This window comes from Calonectris borealis, chromosome 2 (genome assembly GCF_964195595.1).
Source record: "Calonectris borealis chromosome 2, bCalBor7.hap1.2, whole genome shotgun sequence".
Classification (NCBI taxonomy): domain Eukaryota; kingdom Metazoa; phylum Chordata; class Aves; order Procellariiformes; family Procellariidae; genus Calonectris; species Calonectris borealis.
Window position 1 is genome coordinate 86,944,789 of NC_134313.1, and position 12,722 is coordinate 86,957,510.

At 39.1% G+C, this 12,722-nt stretch overlaps 1 protein-coding gene across 2 annotated transcripts in view; it reads right to left on the bottom strand.

Annotated features, from left to right (window-relative positions):
- Positions 1-7,255: 7,255 nt before the first annotated feature.
- The window catches only part of CDH12 (cadherin 12), a 162,307-nt gene continuing 156,840 nt past the window's right edge, over positions 7,256-12,722 (bottom strand). For both annotated transcript variants that reach the window (XM_075142500.1, XM_075142499.1), the window contains one exon: positions 7,256-8,434. In XM_075142500.1, the coding sequence (XP_074998601.1) occupies positions 7,935-8,434 (500 nt within the window). In that variant the 3' untranslated portion in view covers positions 7,256-7,934. The remainder of the gene's footprint in view (positions 8,435-12,722) is intronic.

Consider the following 12,722-nt stretch of genomic DNA (forward strand, 5'->3'; position numbering starts at 1 on the left):
AAATAGCAGAAAAAAGAGGACATAACAACTCCAGAGTCCTTCACCTTCTCTTTATATCTCCTTCCCTTCACAGAAAGCAGGTATGTAAGTTACATAGTGTAGAAGAATGGGAGAAAATATCCTAAAATTTTTGATATTGTGATCAGTTTTTTCCTTATTAATTTCATAGTCTGATTTCTGCTGATGTCAGTTTGCAGAACATTAAGTTGATGTTTGTTCATTCTGAAACATCTTATGTAAACCCAAACTACAATTCTGTGCCTGTACTGCGGTGTCATGCATTTTTTGGTCAGATGTTTCTACCATGAAAGTTCAGCTGTAGTCAGATATGCAGCAAGATCCATAACTGGAAAAGTAATGAATGCACAGGAGGATAAAGATCAAACTTCAAAGTAACCTGAAGGGGCTAAAGCAGCAGGGGTTGAAGGCAACAGGAGCATTCTGAATAATATTAAATGTATTGCCCTGACTCCACTGACTACAGAGAGAAAATGAACTCCAGGGACCAAATTAAAAATGTAACTATTTACTGCAGGCATGTGGCCAAATAATTGAAGACATTCTGTTAAGGCATATTTATTTTTGATCTCTCCTAATATGATTCCATTTCCTCCCCATACACCTTGTAGCTTCAGAGAAAGGAGGGGATTAATTTACGCTTCTTGAATTACCCTTTCTGACAGAGGCATGTAGTAGAAAAGCATGCATTTAACTAGTAAATGCACAATATTCAACATGTGAGAACAATAAATCACCTCTAACATTACAACACATAGGAGGAGAGCAGTAGGTTGCACTCCTGAATGCTGGACTAACACTGGCCACTCATCCAGCCAGACAGTCACTACATTCCCCCTTCTCTTTCTTCATGTGTTCTCAGGACACAGGGAAGTAACTAGGATGGCTAATGAAGTAAAATGCATGCAGAAGATGACAGGTATTGTAGAGGTTATCATCTTTATGCAATGAAATATTTTTTTTTAAATATAGACTAAGCCAAACCGTGTCATCATCACCGACAGCAATCAGTGTTAGTGTCCCTGTTAAAGACTATATAAATGTGTGCAGAATTGAAGGATATATGGCAATTACAATAGTTAAAATCTGAGGGAAATCATAAAATATGCACGTATATATGCATGTGTTATGTAATAAAAAAGAAAGAACTGGCTTTATCTATGCAATTTGGAAAATTAGAAGTGAGGGAATGGTGATTTGAGGATCAATTAAATTTACAATAACATCATAATAAGAAAATAAGATCGATCAAACTGGGGTAGTAACCTTTTCCAGCACTGGCATAAGCTGATATCCCAGTGTGATGGGTTGACCCTGGCTAGACGTCAGGTGCCCACCAAAGCCACTCTATCACTCCCCTCCTCATCTGGACAGGCGAGAGAAAAATATAACAAAAGTCTCATGGGTCGAGATAAGGACACGGAGAGATCATTCACCAATTACTGTCACAGGCAAAACAGACTCAACTTGGCGAAATTAATTTAATTTATTGCCAAACAAATCAGAGTAGGGTAATGAGAAATAAAAAACTAAATTTTAAAACACCTTCCCCCAAACCCTCCCTTCTTCCCAGGCTCAATTTCATTCCCAATTTCTTTACCTCCTCCCCCTGCAGCTGCACAGGGAGATGGGGAATGGGGGATGTGGTCAGTTCATCACACATCGTCTCTGCCGCTCCTTCCTCCTCAGGGGAAGGACTCCTCACACTCTTCCCCTGCTCTGCCGTGGGGTCCCTCCCACGGGAGACAGTTCTCCATGAATTTCTCCAATGTGAGTCCTTCCCATGGGCTGCAGTTCTTCAAGAACTACTCCAATGTGGGTCCTTTCCACAGGATGCAGTCCTTCAGGAACAGACTGCTCCAGAGTGGGTCCCCCACAGGATCACAAGTCCTGCCAGCAAACCTGCTCCAGCGTGGGCTCCTCTCTCCATGGTTTCACAGGTCCTGCCAGGAGCCTGCTCCAGTGTGGGCTTCCCACAGGGTCACAGCGTTCTTTGGGCAACCACCTGCTCCAGTGTGAGGTCTTCCACAGGCTGCAGGTGGATATCTGCTCCACTGTGGACCTCCATGGGCTGCAGGTGGACAGCCTGCCTCATCATGGTCTTCACCACAGGCTGCAGGGGAATCTCTGCTCCAGCACCTGGAGCACCTCCTCTTCCTCCTTCTTCACTGACCTTGGTGTCTACGGAGTTGTTTCTCTCACATATTCTCACTCCTCTCTCTGGCTGTAATTGCACAGTTGTTGGGGTTTTTTTCCCCTTCTCAAATATGTTATCACAGAGGCGCTACCACCACTGCTGATTGGCTCGGCCTTGGCCAGCAGCAGGTCCATCTTGGAGCCAGCTGGCATTGGCTCTGTCAGACATAAGGGAAGCTTCTAGCAGCTTCTCATAGAAGCCATCCCTGTAGCCCCCCTGCTACCAAAACCTTGCCACACAAACCCAATACAACCAGCAAAACTTGTAGGAACAGACCAGGTTATATGACTCCCCCAGATGCTAATTAAGCACTGTTCAGGGACTTCCTGTGATTCCTCCGTATCAAGCAACCCACAAATTACTAGTTTTTCATGAATTTGTCCAGCCCCTCTTTCAACCTATGTAAGCTCTGAGCCTCCATGACTATCTCAGATACTCATCGTGTGAAGAACCACCTCCATATTTTTTTTTTAATCCTGACTCCTACTAGTTTCATGTGATGCCCTTTATTTCTTGTACTGGAAGTTACAGTAAATAATTTATCCCCTTCCAGTCTATCCACATTGCTAGCCATTTTATAGATTGCTATCCTATTCCTCCACCTCTACCTGAGCTGTCGCTCTAAAACAAGTCATAGTTACTATGCATATGTAGTTAGGTGCCTAATGCCATTCAGTTTACTAGAGGTTAGGAGCCTAAGTACACAGGATGGTTTTAGCATAAGTCACAGAATAGCTGAGGTTGGAAGACACCTCTGAAGATCATCTAGTCCAACATCCCTGCTTACAGCAGGGTCAGTTAGAGCAGGTTGCTCAGGGACAAATCCAGTGGGTTTTGAATATCTCCAAGGATGGATACATCAAAACTTCTCTGGGAACATGATCCAATGCTTGACCATTCTGACAGTAAAGAAGCTTTCTTCTTACATTTTAATGGAATTTCCTGCACGTCAGTTTGTGCCCATTGCCTCTTGTCCTGTCACTGAGTACCATTGAGAAAAACCTGGATCCATCTTCTTCACTTCCATCCATCCATTTCTACACATTGATAAAATCCCCCTGAGCTCTGACAGGTATTTTGACTGGGACCACAGCAATGGAAGTAAGACAGAAAAAAAATTTTCTGGGGATTTTAGTTGCAAACTAAAGTTGAATAAAGGAAGTTTATCAATTAAATAAATAGAACATTAAAAACAAACAAACAAACAAACAAGAACTTATCTTAGTTTTGTTCAAAATATCAACTGTTGCTCGTGTTCTGACAACTTATCTAGTTCTTGATTTAAATAAGAAGAGAAATAGAATCAGGCTGTTATAGATTTGGCATTAAGAGAAGATTGTGAAGTGGTGTAATATAAACTTTGATTTTCATTCACACTTAAATGTCACCTCAGTAAGGCTATTATTAGGGGTCATTTCATTATTTGTTTTCATGAAAGTTTGTAAAGCTCAAAATATTTCTATACACACAGGATTTGAATTATTATGTTAATAATAATAATAAAAAACTAATAAAATAACTGCAAATAATTTACAACCCCAAATCTCAGCAAGTAAAATTTGGTCACTAATGTCATATGAAATGCCTGTAACCCAATGGATTATTATGTGTTCTTCCTGTGTTCGTTTAATAGTGATTTGTTATTTCAGAGCAACACACTCTTAAGAACTCCTTCATAACAATAATGAAGGTAAATCTAAAATGAATATAGCATCTGCAGAACCACACTTTTTACTATTGTGAAGGATCAGTTGTGTGTATGTGGATATGGACATCTTATTCTTAAGGCAAGAATATTTTCAAGGTAGTCTCTAGAATAATATTGTCAGTAATCTGTTGAGTCATTTATTGCTCTTTGCTCCATAATGAACTCTGCTTCCATAACTGAGAGTAAATCCTCAGTAACTGTGATTTGATTTTGAACAGCAAAATTTAGAGAAAATTTATAAAATAAGTAAAAATCATAGAAGTATAAAATATTCAAACATATCTTTGTGCAAGAGATATCATCTATTGTCATTGCTTTCCCAATTCTTGCTATTTGACTCACTGACAATATTGCAAATTTGTGTTTCAAGAATAACAGCATTTTCAGGTTTGTGTGGTAGCATTCTTAAATCCAAATATTAGCAACTTTTTACGTTCTGATCCCGGAGAGAAATTGTCTGAACTTTCCTAAGTAATGACTTTTTCAGCTTTCTTGGGATGTCAGGGAAGACTTATTCCTTCCTCCTTGAAATTCCTTTCAAATGTTCTGTGATAAATTTGTCTTCAGTTCTGTATGTCCACTATGTTAGCTTATCAGCTAGATTTCCTGAGATACTTCCCTTCTTAGCTGAATGCTTTACATTTAGACTTTTATTTCAGCACCACTAGTCTATGTCATAATTATTTAACTTAAAACATGGATTTGTTTGTGCCAGTGAAGTGTCTCAATGCCTTCATGTGCAGAAGGCATTTTACAGAATGTCTTGTGATTTGCAGGGGGGGCATTGTTGAGACATTTAAGATGATGCTAGATGTTTGTGCACCACTATCTTACGTTTGGAAATTTAAACAAAAGTATTCATCTCAATTCTATCTCTTCTTTGCCTTTTAAGCATTATCTTAGCTTCCTGTCACTATGATAGAATTTGAGGTTTATGGCTCTTTCCACAGTCAAAAGAAAGACAGACATCCACTTTACTTCTTGATTGTGCAAGAGCTTGTAGAGATTTTTTGAAGATCTAGCACTTAAAAATTGAAGTAGTTATCTGATACAATTTACAAATGCACTGAGGTTCCTTAATCTCATTGACTTCATGTCATCTGAGATGCCTTCATATATTTTAAATCTTGCAAATTTCTTATTTGCCTAATTACCTTTTAAAAAATAAGGTGTTAAAAACCTGACAAGCATCTTTTAGAAAGAGAGAACATGAAATTAAACACAAATTTCCTGGATCCCAAGTTAAGCATAAATGAAAAACAGTTCTTTTCCTTAGTTCTATAGAGCTGTTTACAAAAAATATCACTGTTAAGTTAAAATTGTTTGATCACTCTTTAAGAAAAGGTCTTAAAAGATTTTAATTATGATTTTTTAGGAAAATTGCATTAGTAATTACATACCATTTTTTTTAAATATTCCTGGAGGTTTATTAATTATGTGATAGAAACATCTCCGTTACAAACCTCTTAAATGTCAAAAATATGCATTTGATATTAAATTTGGTATTAATTTAACATACAACAACTCACTCTCAAATATGGATTGTGTGTACCAACATGTTTAAGACCACATTTTCTGTCTACTCATTTTGGAAATTAGGCTCCCATACAGATTGTCCTGCTTAGAGCAAATGCCAACCTATTCAAGAGACCTAATGTTCACCCAGTATCTGATACAAATACAAGTTTCCCCAGAGCAAGCATGCCACATGATGTCAAAAAGTCAAACACCGCTCTCACTTATGTTGACTTTACTAGTGAAATACATGTAAAGGACTAATACAGTTACTAAGTGCAGAGTTTGGCTATAGGATTGCACATGTGTAAATGAGCAGTGTCAGATGCTTATTTTAGCTGTGGCAGCAGGGTAGGAAGCATTGTTATGCATATGCTACACGAGGAAGCATTGCTAAGTACCTCCACAAGTGTGAATTTTGTATGAATCAAACCTGTGTTGTACCTAGTAGCAATTTTTTTTTGTTTGTTTGTTTTTTCCAGAGCTCTGTTTTAGGCCCACCCTGCAGTATCAAGTTGCCTTTGCTATGCTGTCAAGATGTGCAAAAATTACAAACAACACCTTCCACACAAAAATTGCTATGCTGGCAAATGGGCCTCACCACTCCATCTGCTTCCCTGCCCTGTAAGAAGAGAGCTTTTGCTGGCTTAGTTTGTCTTTCAGGGAACATAGGATACCTTTGCTGATAATGAAAAACTCACAAACTTTTCTTGTTACCATATGCTGTGTCTCTTCCTCAGCACTCTGCTGGTAGAAGCTATGCCAGTCGTGCTTTTAATGCAGCCTTGTCCAATTGTACTGAACGATCTGAACGATCTGAAAACTTATTTAAACTATACACCTTTTAAAGTCTCATTGGGAGGTTAGTTTATACAACTTTGAAATACCTTTGCATTTCCCCAAGAGAGTAAAGGGAACTTTATGTATGTGAATATCAGACTTATGAGCTAACTATATCTATCTGATAGTTGCTAATTCTTCAGCAGTGCAAAAAGTTAGCTGTAGACCTGAGGTGGATAAAAGACTTCTGATTCATGAAAGACTCGGGCTGACCTTGCCAGTGCTGTTAATCAAGAGTAGAGCTCAAGCAGATTGTATAGCACCGCAGAGATTTTAGAAGGAGAATATAAGGATATATGCACTTCGGGGGCCGTAAACCATCATCTTACAAAATGTCTATGCCTTAGATCATCAGAAAAAGTCAGATGAAATAGTTTTGCAAGAGATCTTCCATGTCATAATGCCTTGTGTATATCTGTACTTGTGTTACCTGCACAGCTACATTTATGCATGGTTATGCACATAAAGTGTGGACAAACATACTGTTTTATATTTTTATTCTGTCTCTGCTATTATTTTGGCAAGAACAAAATTAATAAGGTTTCCATCCTCAAAAGGCTTTCTAAAATGTTTGATGTGGGTCTGACAGTGAAATACAATGATATGCTGAATTGTAGCAGATGGTCAGTTGGAAAATAACTGTCTCTATAATATGTATGCCTATAGTACCTACAGAGTAACAATCTAATTGCAAAGAAGAATGATGTGGAGTTCTTTACATATACTTCTTTAGTGATACTTACAAGGGAAAAAATATCTTGGTACTAAAAATACAATAATACTCTTAAAAAACCCTCTCTATTTTACGTTCCAGTAATAATAGTCTAATTTTAAAAGAAGAGGGGGAGCCAAGGGAAATTTCCTTCACATAAAGGAATAGCTGCTTTCATCTTTTTATTATTTTGGAAAAATGTAATATTTGCATGAACATTTTAAATACTCATTGATGTATGCTAAGATCTTTTCCTTTTTAATTTGGGCTTTACATCTCCAGAGTGAGCAATAGCATTTTAAATCTAAATTTTCAGTGAAATTTAGGAAGAAGAAATATGACATCTTGACATACTGTTTTCTTCTTTTAAAAACCCAAACATAACCCCCGAACACAACATACACGCCCCCTTCCCCCCCGCCCCGCCCTTAGTTTTAGTCATTAAATATATTCCAGGAAGTGATCTCCATTTTTGTTCTAAAAGAAGTCAGCATGTTGCTATTGCTTCTTGTCTTAAAGTTCTTGTCCAATTTACCATTCAGTTTTGTAACACCATCACAGCAGACTCTTTACCACTTAAATGATAAAAGTTTCAATAGGCACTTTAGTGGAATTACGAAAAAGCTACCACTCTTCCACCGTGATGCCAGAAAGCTATCTTCTTTCTAAACCAGGTCAGTAAACTGTACCTTATAGGCCTGAGCTTGTCTCAGTGTAATTCCAGAGTAACAAAATAACAACCACAAAAAACTGTGTATATTACAGGATTTATCTTTCCTTTGCAGATCAAACCAAAACTGACAGTATGATAAATGTAGTAACTTGCTGGAAACAGCTGCTGTCTTTTATAATCAAAGGAATCCTGTCCTATTATAAAGCTTAGGTTTATCTTTTAAATTTGTTGTTGGTTTACTTTCCTTTTCATTTCACTGTTGTAGCTGTACTTAAGTGACTTTGTCAGGGTTATAACTTTCTTCTTCTCCAAACATGTCTGCCAAGATCTTGAAGCGAGGTCCCCAGTCACTCAGATAGTCATAATCCTGATCTGCCTCTGTAGTAAGGGAGTCTATAGAGCTGAGAGACTCTGCCACAGATCCATTTCCTTCATAAGCATAGGTTGCCAAGGAGTCATAAGGGGGTGCAGTTGGATCTACATCATTTTCCTGCAGCCTTTGATTAATGAAATCTTTTATGTCTGTGTTATCTTCCACTGGTGGTCTCTGACGCGGAAAACGCAAGGTGTCTGGTTTTATGTCCCTGCGTATTTTGTTATCTTCAATCACTTTGGGATTCCTCAGGGCACCTATGTCGAAAGCCTGGGTGTCCTCTTCTCCACCTCCTTCATCATCGTAATGGATAACATTATCTCTGATGTCTTCTTTAGAGGTCATCAGGGTGTTCTTTTTCTTCTGCCTCCGTAGTGCTACATACAGTACCACAATGACTGTAATGAGAGAAAACTGAAGTTAAGACATGCACAGAAATAATTTGGTACTCTGATGATATATCATTATACCTTCCTTTGAAAGTTGCAAGCAATCAAAGGGACTTTTTTCCTTAGAAGATATGCTGCTACTATTCTTTTAAAAATAGCAGTGCTCAAGTCAATGAAAAGTCATTTGCTGTTTGATGTACGAGTCTAACTCCTTAGTGCTTGCTGTGCTGCTGAAAGAAGTAACAAATAATTTCCCTACTGGCCTGCTTTGTGAACAAATAGAATTGGACAGGACTTCAGCTTCTTAATTCAGAAAGACAGAGACATGGGATTTTTTTTAAAAATGTCTTCCATAGCAAAATAGAGGAAAACCCCCCAAATTTCCATATGGCAGAGAAAAATAAGCCACAGTATTAAAGAGAAAAAAATAATTTGGAATCTTTGAAATGGAGAAAAAATAATCCTACTTCAGGTTTTTATACTTTGGCCTCTTCAGGGATCTGCTTTGAAAAATCCCATGTGATATGATTCTGGAGAGAAAAGGAGTCCAGGAGAGCTGGTTGATTTTCAAGTATCACTTCCTCCAAGGTCAACAGTGGTCCATCCCGATGAGCAGGAAATCAAGCAAAGGCAGCAGGAGGCCTGCATGGATGAATAAGGAGCTCCTGACTGAATTCAGAGATAAAAAAGGAGGCATATAAGGGGTGAAAACAGGTACAGGTGAGCCAGGAGGAATATACAATGATTGTCTGAATATGCAGGGATGTGGTTAGGAAAGTCAAAGCCTGTCTGGCGTGGAAGCTCATGAGGGACATGAATGGCAACAAGAAGGGCTTGTACAAGTATGACAGCTGCAAAAGAAAAAGTAGAGAAAATGTGGGCCCACTGCTGCATGGGGCAGGGGACCTGTTGTCAAAGGACACAGAAAAGGCCAATCTACTCAATGGCTTCTTTGCTTCTGTCTTTATTGGTAAGGTGTCCTTCAGGAATCCCAGGTCCCTGAGACCAGAGAGAAAGTCGGGAACAAGAAAGACTTATCCTTGGTGGAAGAGAGTCAGGTTAGACACTTAAACAAACTGGACACACAAAAGGACATGGGACCTGATGGGACGCACACATGAGTGGTGAGGGAGATGACTTGATGTCATTCTGAGGCCACTTGTGATAATTTTTGAAAGGTCATGGGGACTGGGAGAAGTTTCTGAGGATTGGAGCAAGTATCACTCCTATCTTCAAGACTGGCAAGCAGAACGAGCTAGGCCAGTCAACCTCACCTTGATCCTGAGGAAAGTGACAGAGCAAATAATTCTGAAAACCATTTTCAAACCTATCGAGAACAGGAAGGGGATCAGGAGTAGTCAGCATGGATTTGCGAAGGTGAGATTGTGCTCAACTCACCTGATAGCCTTCTACAATGAGATGATTCGTGGATGAAGGGAGAAAAGTGCATTGTTTTTATCCTAACTTTACCAAATCTTTTGATGCTGTCTCCCATAACAACCTTCTCAGGAAAACTGAGAAAGCGTGGACTAGACAAGTAGACGGTGAGGTGGATTGCAAAGCTGGCCAAACTGCCAGGCTGTAAGGGTTGTGAACAACAGCCCAAAGACCAGATGGAGGCCAGTCACTAATTATATACCCCAGGGTCAATACTGGGACCAGTTTTGTTTAACATCTTCATAAATGACCTGGATCATGGGATTGAGTGCACCCTTAGCAAGTTTGCAGGTGATACAACACAGGGGTTGTACCACCATTCAAAGGAACCTCACCAGGTTGGAGGAATGGACCAACAGGAACCCCATGAAGTTCAACAAAGGGAAATGCCAAGTCCCACACATGGAGAGGAACAACCACATACTGTAGATGCTGTTGGCTGACCAGCCGGAAAGCAGCTTGATAGAGAAGGACCTAGGGTCCTGGTGGACAACAAGTTCACCATGAGCCAGAAATGTACCCTTGTGGCAAAGAAGGCCAACAGCATTTGGGACTGCATTAGGAAGACGGTTGTCAGGAGGTCTAGGGAGGTGACCATTCCCCTCTGTTCAGCCCTGGTCAGACACACTTGGTGTTCTGGGTCCAGTTCTGGGCTCCTCAGTACAAGACAGACATGGACTTCCTGGAGTGAGTCCAGTGCAGAACCACAAAGATGATTAAGGGATGGGAATATCTGCCATACAAGGAGAGGCTGAGAGAGCTGGGACTGTTCAGCCTGGAGAAGAGAAGTCTCAGGGGGATGTTATCAATATGTAGAAATACCTGATGGATGGAAGTAAAGAGATGGATCCAGGTTTTTCTCAGTGGTACTCAGTGACAGGACAAGAGGCAATGGGCACAAATTGAAATGCAGGAAATTCCATTAAAACATAAGAAAAAAGCTTCTTTACTGTCAAAATGGTCAAGCATTGGATCATGTTGCCCAGAGAAGTTTTGATGTATCCATCCTTGGAAATATTCAAAACCCAACTGAATATTGAGCAACCTGCTCTAACTGACCCTGCTGTAAACAGGGAGGTTGGAGTGGATAATCTTCAGAGGTGCTTTCCAACTGTAATTTTGTGATTCCATATAATATAAAATGTTACAACCTGATTTTATTCCAAATGGCAACTGAATGGCAATCACCTTGTGAGATTTTTTCAATAGTTTGCCTTTGGAGATGTATTTCATTGAATGCAAAATCTGCTTGTGGTAAACTGGCCTCTTTGTTATTTTTAATTCCCTAACTGCCTTTGGTAGAAATGACAGTGTTCTAAGTGCTGTTGTTGAAGTAACACAATAATGAATACAGGAGTTGCAATGATTATAAATTCATGGTCAGGCTTGTGTGGCCTAAAATAACTCCTGATTCTGGTAATATGTTGACTGTCTTTTGTGTAGAAATGAGTTCGACAAGAATGACTTCAACCTCAATTTTAATGATTCTGCGTCAGGCCAGGTTCACAGCAAGAAATGAAAATCCAAAAGCAGTTTTTAAATTGATCAATGGAATAGTAAGGAGAAAGTCTGGATAGAAGATAAATGCCGTTCTCTTAGGTTGCACACAGCACTGGAGATCTCGTTATTTATACATTAGTTTTTTTCTAGGTAATATTGCCAGGCTGATTGGAATGAAGGGAGTTATTAAAGGACCAAAACCTCTTTTCCAAACAATCTCAGTAATTCAGTCTGGCGTTCTGTGCAAAGCAGGAATTAAAATATCTTCATTAGTTTTGTATATACCAAGAGCATCAATCAGCAACAGATCTAGTAAGGAGTTCTTTGACATAATTATTTTTGATTGAATATGCTGGTTTTTTAAAATAAAAATTGTATTTATTTCAACAGAACATTAGGGAAACATAAACCCAGTTCTGTTGAAGGCCTCCATGATCACCTAGCAAATTTGGGCGAAATTCAGACTTCAGGTGTTCCCGCTTCCCCAGATACTCTGCCGTTGTAAATGATCTGTGTACCAAAAGCACCAAGCTCTCTGCTGCATAGTTCACACTGTCCAGATTACTGGACACAAAGACTTTGCTACAGCTATGTGTTTAGGGCTTCTAGGCACTTTGCTCTGTAACAGAGAGGTTAGATATCCTGGGAGTCCTGCCTTAAGACAGAGCTCTAATTGACTTATCTCTTCATGTGAAAATAAATTAAAGCTTTTTTCATAATGGAATTTCTTTGATGCTGAGGCTCACCCCTGGCTGCTTTTACCCAGGAAACCCCTAAAAGTAAAAAGGTAGTCCCAAGGAGTTATGGTAAAGGAGACAGCATTCTTGATTTTGAAAAACTGACCTAAGGTTGTTTTGTTTTTTTAAAATTCTTCTGAATGGGTGTATTTGTTATTAATTTCTATTCCATGGGAAGTATGGCCATCTGCCATTCTCATTCTGATTTGAAACAATATTTTTCTCACAACACAAAATTTTTACACAGGACAGAAATTCTGACTTTTACCCACTGCTACTCAGAAGCTCTTTATGTAACCCTGAGCCCATAGTAATTTACTTAAGTGGTAAGTTACTATATTATCCAAATGCAAAGAGGTATCCATATGTTACATTCTGTATAATTCTGCAGCAATTTTTGCCTATGCATTAGACCTACATAAGAAGTAGCATGAGATCTAGGAAGACCACTGGTATCAAGAAGAGGCATAGACTAGCATCTGTAAGAATCAGTCTGCTTTCTGCAGCCCACATTGTGCCTGTGTAAGCTACAAAGTTGGTTTTATTTCATTATCAGTTCATTAAAACTATATTATAAGTAGGATGCACATGAGAATTGACTGCTTTGGGCATGCTGTAAGTAA